This window comes from Armigeres subalbatus, unplaced genomic scaffold, assembly GCF_024139115.2.
Source record: "Armigeres subalbatus isolate Guangzhou_Male unplaced genomic scaffold, GZ_Asu_2 Contig423, whole genome shotgun sequence".
NCBI classification, from domain to species: Eukaryota; Metazoa; Arthropoda; class Insecta; order Diptera; family Culicidae; genus Armigeres; species Armigeres subalbatus.
Genome location: NW_026943176.1, coordinates 58255 through 85958, shown reverse-complemented (window position 1 = coordinate 85958; position 27704 = coordinate 58255). Strand labels below are relative to the sequence as shown.

General features: G+C 41.8%; 1 protein-coding gene across 2 annotated transcripts in view; it reads right to left on the bottom strand.

Annotated features, from left to right (window-relative positions):
- LOC134204145 (LIM domain-containing protein A-like) overlaps positions 1 to 27429 on the bottom strand; it is a 119065-nt gene extending 91636 nt beyond the window's left edge. For both annotated transcript variants that reach the window (XM_062678969.1, XM_062678970.1), the window contains exons 1-2: positions 26274 to 27429; positions 4774 to 6011 (exon numbers count right to left, since the gene is read on the bottom strand). In XM_062678969.1, the coding sequence (XP_062534953.1) occupies positions 4774 to 5530 (757 nt within the window). In that variant the 5' untranslated portion in view covers positions 5531 to 6011; positions 26274 to 27429. The remainder of the gene's footprint in view (positions 1 to 4773; positions 6012 to 26273) is intronic.
- Positions 27430 to 27704: the final 275 nt, after the last annotated feature.

Here is a 27704-nt window from a genome sequence, read left to right as displayed (position 1 = left end):
TAATCAACTCTCTTCCGTTTGATTTGGTTGTCTTGTAAAGCACCGATTTTCGGTTTTGATGCGCTTTTACAACCACTAATGCCAACACAACGAATCTTGCGAGAAAAAAAAATGTCTTAATCGCTACATGACTACAGACGCTATTGCGGTGAAAAACCTTTCTGCTGTAACCACCGGCGATGGCCAACAGCGAGGAAATGTAATTTCACTGTTCGAGACGAGCCAGCCTTGGGCTGAAAGTCTCCCTAATAAAGATATATAAAAAATGTAACTTCACAGGCACCCTCATAGCGTCCATTCCGATTTTGATTGTTTATTTTATTTATTTATTTCGTCAACCGACGTAGACTAGTACATATACAATATACATGTTTTTCTTTATTTTCTTAATGCTATAAATACGGTATTATAGTGTATAAAAATAAAAATAGTTTGGTTAAGTAGTGTTTAAATTTGCGATTTAATGTAAATTTAGATGTGTAGGTTTCGAATTGTAACAACATATTTTTTTAGGTTCTGCCGAGACATTGTAAAGTCAATAGTTTCGCAGTGTTGATTATAGATGGCCATCATCTGATTGAGAGGTCCGAATTTTGCATAATTTGTACGGCAGTGATTAATTAAAAATGTATGTCGATAACGCAGTTGTCGAGATGGTATGTAGAAATCTAATTTCGATAAAATGTTTATTTAATCAATACGCTGCGAAACTATATCGTTTATAAATGAAATCATTGTAGTTTCACGACGCTGTGTACCCTACCCCTCAGCAAATATACTATATTAACAATATGATTCACTCTCACGAAATTTTGGCGACACCGCATGTGGCGCCATTCGTGCCCAAAAGGATCGATACACGCTGAAACGAAACTACCCAAAATATGAGGATCGGTAAACACACACACTTCAAAATGTCATCACAACAAAAAATAGGGATGTCTTATGTTTTTTGTGCACATAATCGATTAAAGTTAATCGAATACCAACGGAAAATCAAATGTCAAAATCAAAATTTGGTAGACATTTTTTTACTAATATGTATAACAAATTAGATGTAGCGCGTTGAACCGCCGGTGCACCACATCGATACACGGTGAAACATGTGGAAAGCTAAGAGGTTGCTGTTGAATTTAATACTTAATATTCTGCATTCACATCTCGTTTTATACTCGCTCTCTGTTCTCACACTTTTTTGCCGGTTTTCATCTTACATTGGCCCAATTCTGCAGCTCGTTTGGCTGCCATATATATTTAATTTTTTGTTGTTTTAATTTTAAAAATATTTAAAGGCATCAAATGATACGGTTCTTTGGGAAATTTGACAATAAAAAGTCAAAGAATCGACTGAGAGAAAAAAACAAGATTATACTCAAGGACGAAGATTTTCGTTTTACTATCAGTTGCATAGACGTTTTGATCAGACGCTCGACAATCCAGGCACGAATATCTCGCAGCATGCTATCAAACTTACATACCAAATTATCCACCCGATCCTTAACAGCCGATTGATAATCGAACGTAGAAAATGAATATCTACCGGGGTTGAAATGAATATTTGGAATTGCGGTTGATTTGCACCGATGAATGATTATTATTTTACTTTATATAGGGGAACAGACGGCTTTGGCAGGTTTTGTTCTATTATTGGCAGGGGGGTTTTTGTCGACCGAATTTTATGAAATTTGGCCACAATATTCTTTGATATGCAAAGAATGTTTGGGCCAAATTTGAGCATAATCAGCCATAAAAAACCCCCCTGCCAATAATAGAACAAAACCTGCAAAAGCCGTCATTACCCCTACTAAACAGATTTATATTCTAAGAATCTGACTTGAAAATGTTAAATCCATGCACTGCAGTATGAAATGATATTCGTATTTTGAGATTTCAAATTGAATATCAATGTACTAAACTGAAGATTGATTTTGACACCGCACAAAACAACGCTGACACCGAGATTCGACGCTTCCTGCTGTTCGTGTACATACCGTCCTATTCATTCGCACATTCAAATTTGTGAAATACTGGCGACTAGATTGTGTGTTGGATGTCAACTATTTGAGTGTAGTTAAAATGACTTTTTCTGTCCGCTTGGGAAGTATAATTTGAAAAAGACATTTTTATATTATATCGTACAGCTCATGCATTTTTACTATTTACATATATGGATTTTACGAGCATTTAGTTCAGATTACGAGCTTGTGACATGCCTTTGTATTTTCTTGCTGACATTTCACGTGTCGAAAACATAATTTTCGAACTACTGACAAAAGTAGTGTTATCATAATTTCAAAAAGCTCGTAAAGGACGCATTTTATGACACAGGAGTGAGATCAATATATCAAAAGAACGGGCTTTTTTATCTGTAATCGATTGACATCATCATACAATTGAGAAACAATTTTAAATGGTTAAAATAGTAACATTTATACAAGGTAAAAACTGATCATGGTTTGAACTAAATTCGTACCATGGTTTGAACTTGAAGCTGCTGTCCGCTAGGAGCGCTGCATGCGCCTAGCTGGAGCATTTTGTTTACATTTCCAATATGAAAAAATCGCAATTTTCATATTGATAATTTAGACGATTTTCACACGTTTCGAGTTACTAATCTAATGCGCGAAGGTGAACAGTATAACAAATTTGCTTTTCTATAGATTTCCTCAGCGTATCATGCATGTGATTAGTATTATATTTAGGAGCTGCTGGCTGCTGCAATAGTTCAAAACATGGTACGAATTTAGTTCAAACCATGAACAGTGTAGTTCAAACCATGGTACGAATCAAAGTTATGTAATTATTAATTTCTTTCAATGAAACTAAGCATAAATATGTGCACCCAGGATGTTTTAGAAAGATAATGAACTAAGCTTCCATATAAAATAGAAATCGCAGTTGTAACATGTCCCTTTAATGAAATAAATCAACTTTGTTTTGACGGCTCATCTGAAACCCGCCATTTGGTTTAAACCATGATTGGATACCCTAACTTTTACTGAGAAAAAAAATGATATCACGCTCTGAAAATACTCAATAAATTTACAAATATGAAACATTTTGAATCTATTTATTCATCTGTTTATTCACAAAATTATTTGAAATATCCCTTGTCACTTTTTAACTCACATTTCTAAGATTGTTTTTCTGATTGAATCATGGTAGGATTTGAACACAAAATACAACAGCCGTGAAAAACCAACAAAATCGCACTCAAATTAATTTAGAATGTGGCAGTAATCCAGCTGAAATTTGACAGTAGGACAGTAAAACCTAAATGAAAATTTTGAGTAAAGACGGGTTCGTGAAACTAACTAAAACGCAATATGAAAATTCGGAATTTGGCTGACTGCAAACTAGCTATTCAGTTTGCAGTCAACCAAATTGATCACACGGTTTAAACATATACGAACGTAGAAAATAATTCAAGTACTTCTGGGGGGAATTCGTTAATGAATCAAATTGATTTTGATAGAGGGTAATTGTACCGGTTTTGGCCACCACCTGCCTAACATGACCAATCCTGAAAAAGCAGTTTTCCAAAAAAAAAAAATCGATCAGTTTGAACAGTTAAGAAGCAAAGCCCTCCAAATTGCTTGAATTGCTGTAAATAATGCAATATGTAAATAAAACTAAGTTTGGCCACCGAGTCCATATGATTTCTTTTAAGGCCGATACAAATATTTAAGGACTATTTTGTCTTCCCCCCTCGGATTTTTTTTGGCATTTTTGGCAGGTGAAGTTGCGAAAACCTTCCTGCTTAACTAACATCAAATACATTTTTCGAGAAAAGTAAAAACTGTTGAGAACACCTGCATGTGATGCAAATTTCTGGTGGTTTATTAAAAACTAAACATTGCTTTCCACGCATATATGTTAGCACTTGGATGCTGGCAACTATGGATAAAAAATCTTGCGAAAAACTAGCTAATGCTTGCAATTATTTTCGACTCAAAAGAAATTGAATCAATATTTTCTAACGCGCCGCAAGCATTTTCTTGTATGCGGAACAGCTTCTATTGGAGCAGTCGGATCACAATTTATTTTTCTGTATTATCGAAAGTGTAAAAGAAAAAAAAATCGATCTGTTGATGATCGATTTATTCAGAAAAGTATGGACATCCCTGCAGTGTCGTATGAAAACTTTTCAACAGTATGACTGTCACTGTAAATTGGCAGGAAGATTAGCTAGAATAAACAAGAAGAAAACACGTTTAGATTCCTCTTTGCTCGCTAGATGATGTTGTTATCACCGGCAAAAGGTTCGCCATTTCGTTGTATGGAAAGATATGGAACAATAATTTAAAAAAATATATCGAGAAATATTTTTTATCGCAACCCAAAATATAACCCCAGTGATGCATTTACAACCATTTTCCCTATCTTACGGCTTGTTTGATAGTATATAACGGAGCTTTCCTGGTTGTTGGAAATGATGAACAGCCAACACCGACACCAACAAACAACAGATAACGCATCGTTCGGCCTATGAATGTGTTTATGGTGGGAAGACCAATCTCTCCCCCTTTTTGAATGTGAAAGCAATGATGGTTTTCTGCGAAAGGAAATCCTCAAATACTTAGAATGGGAACCTCAATGTTTTTGTTTTCGAGTAAACGTGTATTGGTAGTGAACATTTTTCCTTCGAAATTTTCGTACCAACACAAACACGTGAGGCTATGTGTTCAGACTATGTATCGCAGTTTTTCACTCGCCCACGTGCTCTCTCCCTACCGAATTGTTTGGGGTGGTCATTCTGGAAAATCTACGTACCTGTTGCATTTGGCATTGTGGATGGGGTATAGCTGCTTCCACCTCCTTCGCCGGGACTCGGGTGTGGGAGCGGATGATGCCGATGGTGATGGGGATGATTTGGGCTACTGCCGGAATTATAGGATTGTGCCGAATAATCTGGGCTATGCGTGTAGCCGTACAAGGGGGTTTCTCCAGCAGTGCTGCTGCTGCTGGGACTGCTGCAACTGCCGTTTACCGTCGTGCTATTGCCCGTACTTGAGTTTGTTGTACTGCCGCTGCTGGCATGGTTAGAATCTGCTCTTTTGTAAGGATTACTGGAGAAATTACTGAAGTTCTCTGCAGCATATGGATGGTGATCTCTCTGATGATAATAGGATTCTCGCTGAAACGGAAGCGGAAGCGATTGATGTCGATTGAACATGTGCGGTCCATGGAAGCTTCCGGGCACAGGCCCAGGAAAAGGATGCGAAGACGGTGACGATGGATGGTAGTATTCGTTGTAGGCCAGCTCTCGGTAGGACGAATACGAGCTTCCGTAATAGTTTCCAGCGTACGCAGGGCCAGACCCGGATGGAGGAAGATAACCGCCATAATATTTATCGAAGCTGCTGGCCTCGTAATAGCCACCGCGGTAATCGGATCCGTAGCGGCTACCACTCCCTGGGGGGAGTGGATATGGTGACGCACTTCTTATCATGCTGGGCGAGTACGGATAGCAAAAGTTATTATTCATAGAATGTCTGAAATCCATGTAATTACTGCTACAGCAATCCATGATTGACTCTATTTTAAACCACAAAAGCCAATTCAGCTATTTGTAACTATTTTTATCGCCGCACTGGTCGCAGTCAATGCGAGCACCATTTCGTCGCACTGCATTTGGTGGCATGAAAACCGTTGAATATGTTGCTTTTCGAGGACCTATCTTTCCTTGTGATTTCCGCCCTCGGCCATTTTCACCACCACCGACACAAAGCTATTTATATATCCTTTATCGATTTAGGTTCTTTCTTCGGTTGCACTTTATACTCTTCCACCAGCTACTGGAGATATGTTTGCTGTATTCCCGTCAACGGCAGAGCACGAACACACATTCCTTGGTTGACGGTCATTTTCCTGACGACGACGACGACGTGTGGCGGCGCGGCGTATCAACGAAACAACACTTGAGATATGCTAATCACTTTCCACCCATAACGGACCCACACGGATTCTTCACCACCGTCACTGATTTGTTTGTCGGGTCGAGTCTATCCCTGGAAGTAAAGACAGAGAGAATGCATACAAAGTTTGTTGTGAATGAATGAGGTATTACTACGACGACACGTTGGGTGGATGCAGGTGTGGAAGGCTGGGAAAATATTTCAGGAATTGGGAAATTCCGATGGTTTTAATTTGTGGGCAAGTTGCCGGGCGTTGTCTTTGTGGGCATTGTTCAGGCGTAGAACTATATAGGATTGTTACATTATAGGTGTTTGTGAACCGATGAGGAATGCGGAACCTTAATACTTGATCTGGGTAACGGATTGTATAATAAGTTAGAGATCATTAGAACAATTGTACTAATAGATACCTGTTTATGTTGGAAGCTGGAAAAAGATGTTTTTGATACGAGTGGAGGGTTCTATAACAAGTTATGCACACCATTTTTAGCAATGACAGCCAATGGTCGTTAATTTAATTATTTTTATCCGTGATATCTTTTTATCCTTCCAGGACTCGCATTGTTGTAAAAAGTACAACACATTGAGTAAAAATGAAATATCTTTTTAGTCAGTTGACCAATTTGCCACCATGTATTCCTCAAAAAATTAGTTCTTCGTCAATTGAAAAGATAAGTGATTCGATAAAAGGATCGGGTAAATATAGTTAATTAAAAGGCTCAGGTTGCAACCAGGCTGCCTTCCGGAATACCCGGAACGTTCGTAAAAATGATCATTTTGGAAATATCGTCCTACAGCAGCGTATTTTTTCTAAGCAATTTCTGACAGTGATCTTAGAGTTAATACACAGTTCTTACTCTGCTTTGACCGCAGCAGGTAGCCACCAGACATCTGTAAAAATGGTCATTTTGTGAAGTTGCCCCAAGAGCAGCGCAATTTTTTGTAGATATTTCAGAGTTCTTACTCAGCTATAACTGCAGGTGGCCACCAGACGGCCTTCCGAAAAAATCGGAACGATAGTTCGTCCAAGAGTAGAGCAAATTTTTTCTGATCCATTTATGACGGTAGTCTTAGTGTTAATTCACAGATTTTGCTCTGCAATGGTTGCAGGTGGCTACCAGACGGACTTTCCGCAAATCTAGAACATCCGTGAAAATGGTAGTTCTATACAGTTCATCTGTTCGCAAACATTTGAATGCTAAGTTCTGTTACAATAATACTAAAATAGTAGTCATTGATTACTACTAGTCATTAACTACTTCAGGTATTCGAGAGATATTGAAAACCAAATCAATACCTCGTCTAAGTTAAGTAGACAAGTATGCTATACTTATAAAGGCCATCCAAATTCCTAAAAATACCTCAATGAGGTTCATTCATTCATTTATTTAGTCTGCATCTAAACAGATAACACTGAATCAATAATTTGACGCCACAATACACGGTTCAAGGCCGCATCTCTCCATCCTCGGATACGCCCCACGCTCGCTAAGTCGTTCTGCACCTGGTCTGCTCATCTCGCTCGCTGCGCTCCACGTCGTCTCGTACCTGCCGGATCGGAAGCGAACACCATCTTTGCAGGGTTGCTGTCCGGCATTCTTGCAACATGCCCTGCCCATCGTACCCGTCCGGCGTTAGCTACCTTCTGGATACTGGGTTCGCCGTAGAGCTGGGCGAGCTCATGGTTCATTCTTCGCCGCCAAAGATGGTCCTAAGTAGAGGTGTGCGCCGGTCTGAAAATCTGCGGCGGCGGCGTTTGTTAGAATTTTTGTCGGCGGCGGCGGCGTTTTCGGCGTCACGCCGAAAGCCATTTTAGCCGGCGGCGGCGACGGCGTGAATCGGCGTGGAGATTTTTTACAATAATTTCTCGAAGATTTTTTTTTGCATTTTTTCAGGATGTTTTCAAGACTTCAACGGAAGATTCTTTTTAATTTCGACAGAAAAATCTGATGAACTTCTCCCGAAAATTCTCTGAGCTTCTCCAAAATATTCATTTGAAAATTATTATCGGATTTTCCATGGCAACTACTATGAAGTTATGAGAATTCTTTGGAAATTTCAAAGAAGTACTTTAGAATTTCTAAGGAAAATTGTTTCAAGTTTCTATAGGAAAATGTTCGGAAAATCCACTGAAAGTTTCTGTTGAGTATTCTTTAAAATTTACACAGAAAATTCCTAAAATTTTCCGCAGGAGTATGCTCAAAATGAGGAATAAAAATTGAATTTCAACGGCAAATTCTTCGGAATTTTAAAAGGAAATTCATTGGAATTTGCATGGAGTTTTTTAATTTTCCATAGAAAATTCTTCGGAATTTCCACGGTGAATTTTTGCGAAATTAAAAAAAAATTACGGAAAACCGTTCGGTTTTCAGATCAGATCTTTCAAAATATCAGATCTTTTGAATGAATGTGTTTGTATTTTTACAGGGAATTTTTTAAATTGTCCATCAAAAATTCTTCGGAAATTCAATGGAAAACTATTAAAAAAGCGGAAGGGTCGTTTGTCTGAAAATCATTTACCAAAAGCCGTTTGGCCGAATAATACGTTAAGTTGAAAATTATCAAGCCGAATTGTATTTTACCGACATGAAAGTTTGGGGAAAACGGTATACAACGGAAAACAGTTTGGCCAAAAATCGTATTTTGCCTATGCGACATAAGGCCAAATAAGGTCATCTAGCCAAATTCCATTAGACCGAATTAAACGTTTGTCCGAAACGGTATTAGGTGTAAATGGTTTGACCGAAAATAACATTTGGCGGAAAGTAACTATCAGCCGAAAGGCTCATTAGACCGAATTGGTAATTTAACCGAAAAAGTTGTTTGCCATAACAGCTTATTTGGCTGAAAAAGTCATTTGGCCGAAATGGTCGTTTGTCCAAAAAAGTCATTTGATCGACTACACGGTTAGAAAAAAGTACCTAATTTGAGGTACTTTTTTTTCTCTTGCATCTCCCTCCCTCTTCCCTTTGTTGTCATTAAATAAAGAGCAAAATCGCTCAACAAGGGCAATAAAGTGTGGGAGCCCAACGTTAAGTAATCTCATGTTTACAAAAGTTGAGTAAAATTTACCTGACTGTAGGTTAGTTTCTATTTAACATTAAGTATTAGGTATTTTTTTCTAACTGTGTAGATCACTTGGCCGAAAATCCTGTTTGGCAGAAAGAGTCATTCGGCCCTTTGGTATCGCTGGAGAATTCATTACAGAATCTCTGAAGGATTGATACGAAGTCCCTCGACGATTTGCTTCAGGATCACTCGACAGAGTGCGTTTGTCCTTCGACGATTTGCTTTTAAACCCCTGGAACATTGCCTACGAAATCCCTGAAAATTCACGTTGGAATTCCTGAAGGATTTCTTACGGAATCTCTGGAATATTCCCGTTGGAACTCCAGGAACATTCTCGTCAGAATTCCTAGAATATTCTCGTCGGAATTCCAGGAGGATTCCATTCGGAATCTCTAAGAGATTCTCATTGTAATCTCTGAAACATTTCCGTCAGATTCGCTGGAACATTCCCGTTCAAATTCCTGGAATATTCCAGGAAGTCGAAATTCCTAAAGGTTGAAGGATATTCATAAGATTCTCATTGGAATCCCTGGTGGATTGCCTTCAGAATCTCTGGAGGTTTTTTTCGATATGCTTGGAACATTCCCGTCGGAATCACTAAACGATTCTCATCGAAATCCTTGGAGCATTTCCGACGGAATCCCTGGAGGAATGTTGCATTTTTCTTTTCATTTGAAATAGAAATATTTATGAAATCTGTAAACATTTTGCCTACCGGTGGTTACCTGACCGTTACATATTATCCTTTCAGTGCACGGGACAAAGTCGAGCGTTACTACACTTAGGGCCAATTTCTTCACCTTCGCTTAGTGCTTAAACCAGGTTTAAACGTATGGGTAAGCTCCGCTTAAGAGTTAAGCGGAGGTGAAGAAAACGGCCCTTAGACGTTTAACGGCCTTAGCCATACGCCATCAATTTGAGTCGTTGTAGCATTCATCGGCTAGTAAACAAACATACTTCGATACTATGGACTACAGCAGAAAGCACGTGCTTGAGAAAAAAAGAATATGGATGAGTGTGATTGATCCGCAATTGCCTTAGGTGATTGGATCGACTTTATCACATTACCGCTAAGATAGCTTAATGAGGTGCTACAATGTTCGAAAATTTTTGAAAAGAAGCTCAAACTAGATAAATAGATGAAGGGGCTATAGCCTCCTCCCCCTAGGCATTCGTGGAAAATTATAAACCACCGGCGTGACAAATTTGAAACAGCGGCGCGCCGATGCAAAACTGCCGGCGGCGGCGGCGTGCCAAAAACTTTCGGCGGCGGCGGCGTGGCGCGGCGGCGCACACCTCTAGTCCTAAGCACCCGTCTCTCGAATACTCCGAGTGCTTGCAAGTCCAGTTTCTTCTGGAGCCCGTAGTAGGCCCGACTTCCACAGATGATGCGCCTTCGTATTTCACGACTAACGTTGTTGTCAGCCGTTAGCAAGGATCCGAGGTAGACGAATTCCTCGTCCACCTCGAAGGTATCCCGTCTATCGTAAAACTGCTTCCCAGGTGGGCCCTGTCGCGCTCGGTTCCGCCCACTAGCATGTACTTTGTCTTCGATGCATTCACCACCAGTCCAACTTTTGTTGCTTCACGTTTCAGGCGGGTGTACAGTTCTGCCACCTTTGCAAATGTTCGGCCGACAATGTCCATGTCATCCGCGAAGCAAATAAATTGACTGGATCTGTTGAAAATCGTACCCCGGCTGTTACACCCGGCTCTCCGCATGACACCTTCTAGCGCAATGTTGAACAACAGGCACGAAAGTCCATCACCTTGTCTTAGTCCCCGGCGTGATTCGAACGAACACAGTTTTGGTCACCATCCACCGTTGCTTGGATCAGTCTGGTAAGCTTCCCAGCTGTTCTCGTCCATAATTTTCCATAGCTCTACGCGGTCTATACTGTCGTATGCCGCCTTGAAATCAACGAACAGATGGTGCGTTGGGACCTAGTATTCACGGCATTTTTGAAGGATTTGCCGTACAGTAAAGATCTGGTCCGTTGTCGAGCGGCCGTCAACGAAGCCGGCTTGATAACTTCCCACGAACTCGTTCACTAATGGTGACAGACGACGGAAGATGATATCACTTTGAAGGCGGCATTAAGGATGGTGATCGCTCGAAAGTTCTCACACTCCAGTTTGTCGCCTTTCTTGTAGATGGGGCATATAACCCCTTCCTTCCACTCCTCCGATAGCTGTTCGGTTTCCCAGATTCTGACTATCAGTTTGTGCAGACAAGTGGCCAGCTTTTCCGGGGCCATCTTGATGAGCTCAGCTCCGATACCATCCTTACCAGCTGCTTTATTGGTCTTTAGCTGTAGGATGGCATCCTTAACTTCCCTCAAGGGGGCTGGTTGGCTTCCATCGTCTGCTGAATTGACGTAGTCATCTACTCCACTGCCTTGAATTTCAATGGCTGTACTCTCAGCGCCATTCAAATGTTCCTCGTAGTGCTGCTTCCACCTTTCGATCACCACACGTTCGTCCGTCCGCATCTTGCTCATCCCGGCTCATTTCGGCTTGCGGCAAGAAGCCTTTGCGGGATGCGTTGAGCTTCTGATAGAACTTGCGTGTATCTTGAGAACGGCACAGCTGTTCCATTTCCTCACACTCCGCTTCTTCCAGGCGGCGTTTCTTCTCCTGAAAAAGGCGGGTCTGCTGTCTCCGCTTCCGTCTATAACGTTCCACGTTCTGCCGGGTACCTTGCTGCAGCGCGACCGCCCGCGCTGCGTCCTTCTCCTCCAGCATCTGTCTGCACTCTTCGTCGAACCAATCGTTCCGTCGACTTCGACCCATATACCCGACGTTGTTCTCCGCTGCGTCGTTAATGGCTGCTTTGACTGTATTCCAGCAGTCCTCAAGAGGGGCCCCATCGAGCTCACCCTCCTTCGGCAACGCTGCCTCGAGATACTGCGCGTATGCAGTGGCGACATCAGGTTGCTTCAGTCGTTCTAGGTCGTACCGCGGCGGTCGTCGGTACCGAACATTGTTGATGACGGATAGTTTTGGGTGCAGTTTAACCATCACCAGATAGTGGTCAGAGTCGATGTTAGCGCCACGATATGTCCTGACGTCGATAATGTCGGAGAAGTGCCGTCCATCAATCAGAACGTGGTCGATTTGTGATTCTGTCTGCAGTGGTGATCTCCAGGTGTACCGATACGGGACGCTGTGCTGGAAGTAGGTGCTGCGAATGGCCATATTCTTGGAGGCGGCGAAATCAATTCAATCAATTCCGCGTCCGATCAGGTTTCCTCTAATAAGCAGAACGATCGCGCAATAATTGATATATTTGGCTCTGCGTCGTGCGGATAATTACATTAATTAACAAATAAAAAAATAGTGCGTGTTTTATCGTGTTTCTGTTAGTACGCAGAGTGTTCGCGCGATCATCGAAATATTTTGTTCTGCTAAGTGCGGTCGATAAGTCAATTAACTAGTGCGCGTTCGATTGTAATTTTGTTTAAACTTCATCAAACTACACGTTACACACGGCAAACTGTTTTCCAAAACAGATTTCTCGTGGAAGTGCAGATGACTCGTCGGCTTCCATCAAAGCGAGTATCACGTCATTACCTATTCCCTACCTACCTATTCCCCAATTGACCTGCATTCGGACACGGCCGGCGCTGGTATTGCTTGATTTTGGGTCACCAGATTTTACACATTGAGGAAGATGTTAGTCCCAAACATCATCTGTTGGTTCTCTGTGTAATATCAGCTGACCTGGCAATAACGGAGTAGCAACCGTGGGCGGTCAGTCATGCTCATGCTCATGCTCACTAGCGCCGCTCAGTGGGCGAATACCAAATCAATTTTTTTCTTGACTCTTAGGGTTGCATGGGATTAAAGAAGGATTTAGATTTTTTTTCACTACTCCAGGGTTTGTAGAATTGTTATAAGAAACATCGCGTCATTTATTGAGAAAATTGACTATTATCACCGGTGTTCCGTTGGTTACGGATCTTCCGGAGAGCCAGCAGAAGCTCCATTGGACTTAAAAAATGTCCTCAATGAGAGTATATATCCTCTTTATTTTTTCCGAAAAAATCACGTGGATATCATTTGAATTGACTTCATTATAACAAATTTTCGGACTGTTGTAGTTCCCACTTTTTTTGGAAAATATGTTTAATGTTGATACACATAGTAAAGTTTTCCACTTTAAGGTGTCATAAACATGTGCTTCTATTTGTCGTATTGAAACGGGTTTGCTTCTGCAACGACAATAGAGGCTCGCTTGCCACCGAGCGTCCGACCAGCTGCGGCGTGTGATACTGCAAAGTATCATCGTTTCTCTTTTTCTTGATTGATGACTTATGAAGGAATTCAGATTTATCCTATTTTTAGGAAAAGACTTTTGTACTTTTTACAACACGCGAGTTCTCGTGCCATGAAAGTTGAACCGAGTTGCGGAAGGTTAAAAAAAAAATCTACGGAATGTTCTAGATACTTGGGCCCTTGTTTGAGAGTTATCAAAAAATAGGGTGGCCCATTTTATTAAATTGCGTTTTTTTTTATTTTCCGGAATATTGATATAAAATGTTCTACCAAATTTTAGCGCAGCTTTTTCCAATCAACTTTGCTATATCAACTTTTTCTGAAGCTCAATTATTGAGAGCAATTTCACTTACTAGGATTAGGGTGTCCCTAAAAAAAATTTTTTTGATCTGCTTATTTTTTTATTTTTTACGAATGTCACCATCTGAAGCCTTAAGGCGCTTTTCAAAACGCGAGTTTTGCTATAAGAACATCGTCTGTATCTTTTTACGTTGTCGAGCTATATCATTTTTTTTTGAAAAAAAAATTACTTTAGTGAAGTTGATAAAAATTGAGTTAAAAAAATAACATATCTCCCTTTTTTCGTATATAATAAAAAATATGAGTTGCTCTTTCGAATGACGTGTAAACTTATTTTCTTAGTCTGCCCCAATAGGATATGTCAACTTTTGGAAAAAAAAAGTGATTTTGATAGAAAAACGATTATAACTTTTGACGGCAATCAAAAGTTGCATTTTTGAGCCCTAAAAGTCTTCCGAAAACGACTTTCCAAAAAAAGTCGAAAACAAAAAAAAAGTAGATCAAAATTACAATTTTTTGAGAGACACCCTAATCCAAGTAGATGAAATTACTCTAAATCAGCCAACATAAGAGCTACAGAAAACGTTTTTATGGCAAAATTGATTGGAATAGGCTGCGCTACAACATTGTAGAACATTACATGTAAGTATTCCGATTTTTTTTTTTGATGTTTAATCACCTTATTTTTTGAAAGCACCATAATGATGGCCTATTCCAAACAATTTTGTGGAAAAACCTTTTTTTTCTAAAGTTTTGCCAAAAAATGCATATTTTCGCATTGACGCATTGGATGCGTTATATAAAAATAATATATGAAATCATGATTTAGTTCATAAAATAACGAAATAAGTTCATGGTGTGATTTCATTCCTTGAAAAACTACTGGATTCCTGAAGTCATGAACCCATTTCGGGGAACAGATTTTTTCTCGTGTGATCATCTGAATAAGTTATCATTATTATCCGCAAGGGCCGATGGTCCGTAAATCGTCCTCCATCTGATCGACCCACCTTGCTCGCTTGGTATCTCGCCTTTTTATTCCCGTCGAATCATTGTAAAGAACCAATTTTACCAGATTACTGTCCGACATTCTGGCTACGTGCCAAGCTCAGTGCAGTCGTCTGATGAATGGTTCTCGCAACAGCTGATGCAACTCGTGGCTCATTTGCTTCCTCGACGTATCGTCCGCCATTTGCACCCCACCATAGATGATACGTAGCGATAGCACTTTTATTTCGAAAACTCCAAGTGAGCGTTGATCCTTTACAAGCATCGTCCAGGTCTCGTGTCCGTAGAGAACTACCTTTTTAATGAACGTTTTGTAGATAGTCAGTGAGGTATTGCGAGTTATTGTGGAGTTACGTACGATTTTCTGCCATGATGCGTTTCCGAGTTTTTCTGCTGGTATCATTATTGGAGGTCACCATCCAAGTAGCAATTATGGCTTCATAACGTTCTTGGAGATAGCGATTTACTCTTCGAGTAGGCTATTAAACCAGAATAAATCTATCAATGATATAAGGGCAGAGAACCCAAGTACACCACTGATGCAAACTCGTGGTGGATGGCATACATTGTCCTCTCTTGAGCCTTTTTCTATCATGTATCACGTTTTCGAAGTGTTGATGACTAGTCCGATCCGCTTTGCTGCCCTCTTCAGCCTGATGTAATTTTCTTCCATCTCCTTAAATTTACGTGCCATAATATCAATGTCGTCGGCAAAACCAAATAGTTGAACGGATCTCGGATCTTTACGTTTCGAAGGGACTCGAGAATGCCCCTCAAACTGCCCCTGTCCCGATCCATCGTCACCATCATCAACTGTGTCAGTTTATGAAATCCATGTTACTAATGGCGAGTTCGATTCTCGGTCCAGTCTAGGATGTTTTCGGGTTGGAAATATTCTCGACTCCCTGGGCATAGTGTATCCATTGTACTTGCCACACAAAGATACATACTCATGCAATGGCGGGTAAAGAAAAGCTTTCAATCAATACTTAGTTGAAAATCAGGCCAAGTTACAGTCGGAAAGTAGTGCCATTGAAGAAGAAGAAGAAGACGAACTTACGATTAAATTGCGTGAAACTTCTTGAGAAATTATCAAAAGTTATTAAAATTAGGTCTTCTGAAATTGTTGAAGAAGCTACTGGAGAAATCGCTAGAAAACTGAGCTACTTGCTAGTCGTAATGTATTTAGCGGCTACAAAGAAGCCCAGAAAATGATTTAATACTAGTAAGTTTATGTGCCTTTTTCACCAGAGCCTAATCATCGTGGAAAGGTAACCCAATGTTTGATGATAAATTATGAGTATTTCAGATACTCATAATGTGATGATGCTTCACACTTAACCTAACCCTTCCGTTGACAGCAACAGTGAAAAGGGATGACTTGTTTTTATTACACTCTTTCTGCTTCATTAGTATAAAGCACACGTAGAGCAGCATTTTACTCCGGGGATTTCGCCTTGTCCGTGAATCCTCATTGAAAGAGTTAACGAAACTTTCATTATTAATTACGTTTTAAGCAGTTTTTGTGACACATTGGAAGCATATATGTATTTGATATACAGATTCTGAGAGGGTGTTTCTTTTACAATAGAGCGGGCTTGCGAGACATTTCCCACCTATTTTTCCATTTATCGCCCGTCGCATTTTACAGCTTCCAGTGCAACAACAACAACGGTATGATTTTCAATCAATACTAGCTTTTAGTAGCTCTTATGTACTCCAGCTGACGGTAGCTTCGAGCTTTCATTTGTATTCACACACGTAGCGTAGACATGCACGTACACTAATTGTAACATCCGTACACGGTGATAAAGTAACCGTCGTCAGACGGTTTTCTATGCGCCGCCACGTGTAGCTCTCGAGAAGTTCATGATTCTGCGAGTGAGCGTTGGAAGCTGGGTTTTTATTACGGCTATGTGAAAACACCAGAGGTTCACGTTTGATGATTTTTTTTTAATGTGAGGTACAGATTTCTAAATTTATCCCAAAAGCAAAAACGTATAATTTTTAAAGTAATTAATGTTACATGACAGCACCATACTACCAACTATACAGTATATAAACTCAAATATAATGTTTTCGGACCTAGTTTCCCATTTCCAGCTCTAATCAGTCCCTGCTCAATCCAAGAATTCAAATACCCACTCACCACCGTAAGTAACCTATCCATATTCATGACCAAAAGTTGTCAAGTGCAGTCAGCACAAGTGTTCGCTACCTCCTCAACCGCGTAATGTGTGTTCCCAGCTTGCCCTGGGACCACTTCAAATTCTTCATCAAGAATGATGGTAGGCCCACCCTTTCTTCTGGCATGTGAACTCAATACCACCACTCAATAACAATCTGGGTGGGTGGCATCCGGGTGCTCGTAGTTGTGTTGGTGACCCCAACACAATAACCACCAGGATACCACCGAAAGGGTTTCACGGCTGGGCGGTGTGTCGTCTCGTGGATCGAAGTGGGTGGGTGAATGTCTCGCTGCAACTTGGCGCGCAGCGTTGGCATGCTCCAGCGGTTCATGCGAGAGTATGGTAATTCCATGTTGAATAGGGTAAATTAGGCAAAAGTAATCCGAAGCAACTAATGTAGTGATAAAGTATACTATGACTATAAAGTATGACGCCTCTAAGTATTTTTAAAGTTTAAAACAAAAAATCGAAAAAGTACTGTTTTTCAAGATTGTCCTAACATTTGCCCGACTTTAAACGAACATCGGATGATTTTTTCAAACCGATACACACGCAGCACTTTTTCGGTTTTTGTTTTCAATTTTTAAAATAGTTAGAAGCTTCAATAAATATGGGTTCATTAGGAAAGTTGACCTTTAATAAGCCAAAGAATCGACTGAAACAATAAAACGATAAACAATTTTTGACGATAAAGGTCTATTTCTCAGATCCGATCCCCACTTTTTTTACGTTGGACAACGTCTTACCCGAAGTACTGGGTGTCAAATCAGAATCTAAAATTAGGGATCGTGTAAAATTTTGATCTTTATTAGCACCTTTATCTTCCAAACGATTTTGAAGATTTATATATCATTCAACTTGGAAACTCTCCAGCAATTTGTTAATTTTATTGAAACGCAAGATTATTTACGATAAACCATTGAAATTTTTAATTCTTCTCAAATCCAGTAAAAAATTCAATTCTATCCAATCCCGTTCGTGCATTCCCAACACGGACATCAGAGTGATGTAAGTTACGCGGGCATTTCGACCTACCACAAGATTTTCTTTCTGTATAAAAGAAGCAATGCCTGCCGTGCGCGAGTCATTCACTACACGCGCGTCAAACCGAACAGACCGCACCGGACCTAAACGAAACGAAGCGAGACAAACCGGTGGCATGGCATTAAAGCTGGAGGCGGCAAACAAGCGGGCGTCGGAAGAAGGCGCTTTTCGTAGGGGGCTTTAGTAATGGGAGATTCACATTAATGAAAATAAATCCATTCTTTCCAATACTATTCCTTCTCATCTTCTTCTTCTATCTTCTTTCTCTATTTATAAAAATGAATTCGCATTTCCTTTGAGGCAATATCAATGAATTAAAGGGTGTTAAAGGTAGTAGGAATAATTTATCTTATCCTAATCAGATACTTGGCAGTAAGAAATGGAAAGAAGGCTTTGAAATTAAAACAGCAAAAATCAAAAACAAATCGCCACCCACTAAATGCGGAGTTTTTGCCGTCATTTTGTTTTCGGGTAGAGCATAATTGCACCAAAAGTAACTGTGTTTTAATTGCTAATAGTATCGAACTATTTACAGTGGTAGTTTAGTCAATCAGAACGCTTCAATTTAAATATTTAGTTGAATAATAGCTGTACGGATTTTGATCCTTTGATTCGAAATCCGTCCACAGTGGACGGATTTCGAGTCATGAGTAGTAGATTTTATCCATGATTTTATAATGTTTTTCGTAGTTTTTAATGAGTAAATGTGAAACACTTCAAAACTAGAAGCCTTCATGCTCCTGTATCAGTGACAAACGTTTTATTTACATTCGATTCCTATTTTCTAATGACTTTTTCATATACTAAGGTGCTTAAGTGAACCGATTTCGATGCCCCACGGTAGCGCGAGTTGGGAGGAAACCTAATGCGATCGCAAAAAAAATGATCTAAAGTACGGCGTGGAAAAAAAAACTCACAGATTGACATTAATTATAAATTAACAACATACTCGAGCATTATATGGATCGATCTACTAGTATTCTATACAAAATATAGCTGATCAGTAGGGTGGCTCAAATTAGTATGGGAAAAACTTTTTTCAATTTTGGATGGGCCGCCCTCTTATTCGGTTTTATTTAATACCCTGATGCTCTGCACAAAATTTCTGCCAAATCGGTCAACGTTTGGGCGGTGCTAAACTCGTTGGAAGTTTATATGCAAAAATGTATGCAGAAACATCCAAAAACAGTGAATTGCAGTTGGACGACACAACCATATAAACTTCCAACGAGTTTAGCACCGCCCAAACGTTGACCGATTTGGCTGAAATTTGGTCCAGAACATCAGGACATCATTATTATTTATTTATTCAGACTAAGGCCGAAGTGGCCTGTGCGGTATATAAGAGTCTTCTCCATTCGGCTCGGTCAATGGCTACACGTCGCCACCCATGCAGTCTACGGAGGGTCCGCAAGTCATCTTCCACCTGATCGATCCACCTTGCCCGCTGCGCACCTCGCCTTCTTGTGCCCGTCGGATCGTTGTCGAGAACCATTTTCACCGGGTTACTGTCCGACATTCTGGCTACGTGTCCGGCCCACCGCAGTCGTCCGATTTTCGCGGTGTGAACGATGGATGGTTCTCCCAACAGCTGATGCAACTCGTGGTTCATTCGCCTCCTCCACGTACCGTCCGCCATTTGCAACCCACCATAGATGGTACGCAGCACTTTCCTTTCGAAAACTCCAAGTGCGTGTTGGTCCTTCACGAGCATCGTCCAGGTCTTGTGTCCGTAGAGAACTACCGGTCTAATGAGCGTTTTGTAGATTGTCAGTTTGGTACGGCGGCGAAATCAATTCGATCGGAGCGTCTTGCGGAGTCCAAAGTACGTACGATTTCCAGCCACTATGCGTCTCCGAATTTCTCTGCTGGTGTCATTTTCGGCAGTCACCAGTGAGCCCAAGTACACAAATTCTTCTACCACCTCGATTTCGTCACCACCGATGCAAACTCGCGGTGGGTGGCTCACATTGTCTTTTTTTGAACCTCTTCCTATCATGTACTTCGTCTTCGACGTGTTGATGACTAGTCCGATCCGCTTCTCTCTTCAGTCTATTGTAGGCTTCCTCCATCTTCTCAAAGTTATGTGCCATAATATCTATGTCGTCGGCGAAGCCAAACAGCTGGACGGCTTATTGAAAATTGTACCACTCGTGTTAATCCCTGCTCTTCGTATTACCCCTTCCAAAGCGATGTTGAATAGCAGACACGAAAGACCATCACCTTGCCGTAACCCTCTGCGGGTTTCGAAGGGACTCGAGAATGCCCCTGAAACTTGAACTACGCACATCACCCGATCCATCGTCACTTTGATCAACCGTGTCAGTTTATCCGGAAAACCGTGTTCGTGCATTAGCTGCCATAGCTGGTCCCGATCGATTGTATCATATGCGGCTTTGGAGTCGATGAATAGATGATATGTGGGCACGTTGTATTCGCGGCATTTCTGCAGTACTTAGCGAATGGCGAACACCTGGTCCGTGGTGGAGCGTTCGCCTATAAATCCCGCCTGGTACTGCCCCACGAACTCCCTTGCAGTTGGTGCTAGTCGACGGCATAAAATTTGGGAGAGTACCTTGTAGGCGGCGTTCAGCAATGTGATTGCACGGTAGTTGCTACAATCTAGCTTATCGTCCTTTTTGTAGATGGGACACACGACACCTTCCATCCACTCCTGAGGCAAAACTTCCTCCTCCCAAATCTTGGTAATGACCCAGTGCAGCGCTCTAGCCAGTGCCTCACCACCGTGTTTAAATAGCTCTCCTGGTAGTTGGTCAACCCCAGGGGCTTTGTTGTTCTTCAGCCGGCCAATATCCTCCTGGATTTCCTGGAGATTTGGAGCCGGAAGTCGTCCTGTGTCCTGCGCGCGTGCTCCTAGGTTCATTACCATACCGCCACCGTTGTCTGCCATATCGCCATTCAGGTGCTCTTCGTAGTGCTGCCGTCACCTTTGGATCACCTCACGCTCGTTTGTAAGAAGGTTCCCGTTTATGTCCTTGCACATATCGGGCTGTGGCACGTGGCCCTTACGAGAACGGTTCAACTTCTCATAGAACTTTCGTGCGTTATTAGCGCGGTACAGTTCATCCGTCTCTTCACGGTCTCGATCTTCCTGCTGACGCTTTTTCCTCCGGAAAATCGAGTTTTGTCTGTTCCGCGCCCGTTTGTGTCGTGCCTCGTTCGCCCTCGTGCGGTGTTGCAGCAATCTCGCCCATGCTGCATTCTTCTCTTCTACTAACTGCTCACATTCGCCGTCATACCAGTCGTTTCTCTGATCCGGAGCCACCGTGCCTAGTGCAGCGGTTGCGGTGCTTCCAATGGCGGATCAAATATCTCTCCAGCCATCTTCAAGAGATGCTGCGCCTAGCTGCTCTTCCGTTGGGAGTGCCACTTCCAGCTGCTGCGCGTAGTCTTGTGTTAGTCTACCGTCTTGTAGCCGCCCAATGTTTAGCCGCGGCGGACGACTCCGACGCGTGTTGATCACCGTCGAGAGTTTTGAGCGCAGACATACTGCAACGAGGTAGTGGTCGGATTCAATATTCGCACTGCGGTAAGTGCGGACGTTCGTGATGTCGGAGAAGAATTTGCCGTCGATTAAAACGTGGTCGATTTGGTTTTCCGTTACTTGATTAGGTGATTTCCATGTGGCCTTGTGGATATTCTTGCGGGGGAAGAAAGTGCTTCGGACTACCATTCCGCGGGAGGCTGCGAAGTTTATGCATCGTTGGCCGTTGTCGTTCGTTACGGTATGCAGACTATCCGGTCCGATGACCGGTCTATACATTTCCTCCCTTCCTTCCTGAGCGTTCATGTCACCGATGACGATTTTGACGTCCCGCAGTGGGCATCCATCGTATGTCTGCTCTAGCTGCGCATAGAACGCTTCTTTCTCGTCGTCGGATCTCCCTTCGTGTGGGCAGTGCACGTTGATGATGCTATAGTTGAAGAAACGGCCTTTTATCCTCAGCTTGCACATCCTTGCGTTGATTGGCTGCCACCCAATCACGCGTTGGCGCATCTTTCCCAACACTATGAAGCCGGTTCCCAGCTCGTTGGTGGTGCCACAGCTTTGGTAGAAGGTAGCCGCTCGATGCCCGCTTTTCCACACTTTCTGTCCTGTTCAGCAGATTTCCTGCAGCGCTACGACATCGAAGTTGCGGGAATGTAATTCATCGTAGATTATCCTGTCGCAACCTGCGAAGCCTAGCGAATTGCAGTTCCATGTTCCAAGCTTCCAATCGTGATCCTGTATTCGTCGCCTAGGTCGTTGCCGATTGTATCGAGTCGTATTATTTTCTATGTCGTTCGTAATGGTTGTTTTTAAAGGCGGCTTATTGGGCCTGCGCAAACCTCCTGTCTCGTCGGAGGGCCGTCGTGTCAGGGCTGTTTAACGTTCCACCTAACACCAGGACTTGGGCTTGTGCGCTTTGAGCGGCACACGGTCGCTTTGGCGGAGCCTACTTGCGGATACATGCAGCTTTTTATAGAGGTTTAACAGGACCCACTGTCAAACCCCACCACATCCTAGGCAGGCGCCACAACTCGCAGATGGCCTGGGGAGGGATCGTCAAGCCGTTGGACATAGTCCCTGCTAGAGTTTCCATCCCGGGACAAAAATCCCGGGATTTAGGAAAATTCGGGATTTCCCGATTCCCGGGATATTATTTTTGAAATCTCGAAAATCCCGGGATACCCGGGACAAAAAATACTGTTTCATTTCCGGTTCGCAAACAGTGTAATTTTTCTTCTTACAAAAGTTATTTGTTTTGAACGCGAAACCCAACTTAAGTGATAAACTCGTATCATTTTTTATACCTCCCATCAAACATGATTTTTTTTCAAGTTCGTTTATTTGGTAGACTCATGCTTGTTTAAGGAGCCAACGATCTTTGTGATGCACAATCGATATCATCTTATTATTTAATTAGTAAGAGAGGAACAGACATGAAAATATCGGAGATAGTTAATAGGACACCTTTAAAAAATATTAGATTCCCCTATACCACTCAATGGAGGGGTACTGAATGATACTTTTTCAGCAGCTACAGCTCTCTATTGATTAAACGACAAGTATCTACAGTACAAGATCTTACTTTACTTTTACTTATGGATCCATCCTGAACGTTGCCCGGCTATCGCTTTAACCTGTTGCCAGTACAAACAATTCTCGGGTACTTTTTCAAAACGGCGTAAGTCGCAAATTGTAAACAAACCCGTTTTCAACAGCATATGGCATCAAATTCATCTAAAAATGTGTATATCTTCAAAGCTACATGAAAATGTGTTTTTAAAAATGTAAATCAATTTTTTGCAAAACGGTGTAACATCATTGTTGAAAATATTGCACATACACCGCTTAGCAGAAAATGTACTTAAACAAGTTTTTTCGAACAACTAAATAGTTTAAAACGTGTGTCTGCTTGTACTTTTTCATCTGATTTCAAAATTAAGCTTGTTGCTTGTATATTCTGATTTTCGTTAAGAAAAACATTTTACGTTGTTTTTCTGCAGCAAATCTCGGGTACTTATTCAAAAGGACGTATGTGATTTTGTAAACAAAGATTCAAACGTCGATTTGTCCAATCTGATAGCACTCCCACGCAAACCATCACCACAGACAGGTAGGGGAAGCTTTCGGCTAGCTGTTGGTGGTGTTGGTTTGCGTGGGAGTGCTATCAGATTGGACAAATCGACGTTTGAATCTTTGTTTACAAAATCACATACGTCCTTTTGAATAAGTACCCGAGAAATGTTGTTACGTCGTGTTGTAATGCTACGTACACACCAGTCAAGCAGTTCGACGAACATTGACTCCACCCCCAAGAAAACGCTTCGGTTGCTGCTTTGTTGGAACGTGTGTGAAGTTGTTCGAACAACCATTTGACAGTTGGCGGCTCGGTTGGGAAAAATTAAAACGGTTTGATTTTGGTTTGAGTTGTCGGGGGTGGAGTCAAGGTTCGCCGAACATGTTTGAGCATTTGTAGTGAAGTTGCACAAACCCCCTATATTTTTTGATGGTTGGTGCTCGAGTTGGTGCTTCGGTCGTTCGTGTGTGATATTGTTGGTCGAATAAATTGATTGTTCGTGTCGGTGTTGATATAAATTGATGAATGTTTGAATAAACGGGAGGTGGAGTCAATGTTGGTCGAACTGCTTGACCGTGTGTACGTTCCATAAGTGTTGCATTTTTTTTGTCGCATGTGCGTGAAACGTTTCAACTTGACGCAACATTTCGACGTATCAACAATGCAGCGTACGGAGCAGCGTAACATTTCGACGAAAGTAGCATGACCTCGGTCATGCTGACGTATCAAAACGACGTATGTGATTTATCTGTTGCAGAACGTTGTAACATATATTTTTATCAAAATAACTGAAATGTTCACACGCAGTGCAGATTTCAGGGTCAGTGACGATGAACCTTTTCATAATGTATCGTTGAGGTGTATTCAATTGCAATAAAAATTATTAGTTTCTAAATAGAAATAAAAATGAAATCTGAAAACTTTCAAGCTCATTTTCTCAGCTTGATCAAAATGTTACATACGCCGATTTGAAAAAGTTCCCGAGAATTCTTGATCCAATTCATGTCCTTCCAATCGACGTTCGTACAACAAACTGTCCAGCACATGTGCAAATACAAGTGGCCCCGATGCTCTGCCTAATTTTTTTGGTGTATCGCTTCGATCAAAATCAACTCTGGTCAACAGGCTGCAAACAATTTGTCCAACTCTCGGCTTTTGTCAAAATTATATACCAACTCTAATCGCGTAATCTATTAACCCCATTATCGTTAAATTATCGAGATAACTCACGTTAAATTATCGAACTCCGATAATAATTGAGTTGATTCATCTTTATCGCAGCAAGCGATTAAGTTGTACACAATTAACTTTATCGGCGATAGCGATAAATTAACGATTAACATCAAGATTAGGAAGCGATCTGTTCAAGATTAGGAAAAGCTGCAGCACTTGGAAAAACTATCAATTAGTAGCCTGCCATGGGTTGGAGGATACTCTAGTATTGTGTTTTCTTTGTGAGGGGGTTCCCATATCTCCAATAGGTTATAGGCCCAGTACGATTCTACTGCACATCTTCCATCTTTCGTCACTAGGGAATGCAATCCCAGCAACTGCCTAAACCCAATGGATATTTAAAACAATACAAACAGTCAAGCCGACTTCAACCGTCAGTGAACCCTTCTTCTCGGACTCGGCGATCGTTTATTCCAAAAGGGTACTCTACCTTCCGAGAAAAACGTGAATATTATTTGCTTCTTGGAGTCTTTTTTTTTCTCGAAAGAATCGATTCAAATTAGAATTGAATTGCTTTCCAATTTGAAATCTGTATTATCTGGCCTTTCTAAAATATGAACTTTACCCCTGAACATTAAATAAAATAATTTTTCAATCATAAAATAAGTTTTCTAAGGAAACATCGAAAAATCCCGGGATCCCGGGATATACGAACAAGTTCATCCCTAATCCCGGGACAACGAAAATGGCCGGGAAATGGAAACTCTAGTCCCTGCTGCCCCCAGTGTACGTTATATCGGGGGTACGTTATATCGAAGATTACCTGTACTTCCTGTTTCGACGGAATGTTGTAAACAACTGAACATGTTGGAGTAAAAGTGTATGGTCGTCATTTTCTGAATATTCTAAGGATTCATTCACATATGGAAATATTACTCTGAAAGTATTGTTCTCATAGTCATAGAAAAATATTGAAGTATTAAAATTCCCGTTGTTTAGTGACCACCAGTTATGCATCGTTAGAAAATTATTTTGAGTTTGTAGTGGAATATTTTCACTTGTCATAAGAGTTTGCACAATTCCATTTAATTCCGCCTCTTGATTGTACCTTATAGATACGTATTTCGACCTCAACAGTGTCGTAACACTCGTAACCCAGACGAAGTTACTGGGCTCGTCCATTCATCGCAACAATACTCAGTAAACTGATTCGCACTTTGCTTTGACACGATCATTTGAAATGTTTCATCTATGGTAGATTGCTACCCATTCGAATGAAATACACACCAAAAGAGCGTGTTCATATTTAAAATTAACTGGTTGTCAATACCAAAATTCAGTACAGTGAATCTTTTTTTTTCTATATTTTCTATACTATCTTATTCGAACTGGGGATTGGAGAAAAATTAAGCGTAAGATGCTCAATTTCGATATCTGTGCTTGAAATTTTAACAATCTTCGATGAAAAATAATTGGAAATAAATATTTGTAGGGGCTATACAGAAGCGTTGGTCCAAAACAATTAAACATCGAAAAAGGCTGAGCTATTAACGTTCAAAGTTTATCACTTTTTGGCAATCGCAAAGTGCACATTTTGACGTAGTTCTTCGTCAAAACAGAAGGACAACATAGTTTGAATCGCCCCGAAAGGAAACTTTGTGAATCGCATGGATTGGCTTTGCCCGATGCACACCCTCTGGAATACATACCTTCACATAGCATCTATAGCAGGGCGAGCACACCGTGAAGTTCAACTAATGGGATTGTGTCACTCTAGTCGCCCTTTTTTAGGTGGCGACAGCGATGTAAATGCTCCAGGCTGCTCGGTTATTTTCAAATATTAGGCTCACTATACATTCAACATTATTGATTGATACGGACCGGAGCAGCTATTGCATACGACACCAATATTCCCACGAAACTTTCCTGACGTCAAAAAACGGGTGTAACTCCACCGATTCCCACTTCACGGTCAAAACTTTGCTGGGCCACAAACAAATCGCGAAATTGCACTTCCTAGGCTGAGAGCTAAAAGGCGGTAACACCACACTAATCGAAATCGATTTTCTTCATTCCTCCATCATATTCGCGTTGAAGCCCGGAGGTACTTGTTGCAGGAGGATTCGCGCGGGTCACCCATCAACCAGGCCGTGGCTCAAATTTGCTTATGTTGCGTTTTTCTCGTCTCTTCCGTTCGTTCGTTCCTATGGAGTCAGCCGCTGTCGACACGCACCAAACGTCAAGCCAGGCTGAACCGAGGATCGATCGATTCTGGGCCCGCGTAGTCGTCGTACATGGCTCCACTCGGTCCTGGTCTTTCACACACCCGCGCACCCACACCGCCCGCTACCGTGCCCACTCTGCCGGGAGCCGCGTTACTGACTGACTGATAAGAAAATCAATTTTCCATCTTTCGTTTTTTTGCACTCGCACTCGTTTGGCCGCTTGGGGCTCGCTTTCAATTGCACCAGCACCGAATATCCACAGCGGGAGCCTGGACCATATCAAGTATCCATTTTTTGCCTCCCAGGCATCATTGTACGGTGCTCTTGCTGCGTTGTCCTCGTTGTAGTCACTGTTATGTACTTTGCAAGCCTGATGATCCCTTGGAGCACATGTAGGAGCAACTATGTATTGACGGTGCACATACAACAACTGCTTCACCCACTCCCCGAAAAGGATCTCTTTCTATTCACCACTGACTGGGTGAGCCGAACTGATAACACACAAAGTCGGTGAAAGGCGGAAAGCGGGATGTTGCGCCGCGGCTTGATGGTATTGCTGTTGATACCAACAGGAGCTTCGTACTACTAACGGAAACGCGCCACTCGCCAGGACATTTTTCCTAACTTGAACCGGACAGGACGAAAGACCAACACGAACTGAATGAACGAATGTGGCGCGGAACAGACCAACTCCCTCTGAGCTCTGACTTTGGGTAGGTCGACCGGAAAAACTCGGGAAAGCTCGCACCGAACGGCAATGAGCGGTGGGTGGTGGCTCATTGTGGGTGATGAACGGCACTCACAGAGGGTGGAAAGTTGCGAGGCGATGATGTCCTGGCTAGATGCAATACTGTGTTAGTGCGAGCCATGTATCGATCGAGAACGCTCTCAGAGAGGACGCGCCGTTACCGGCGA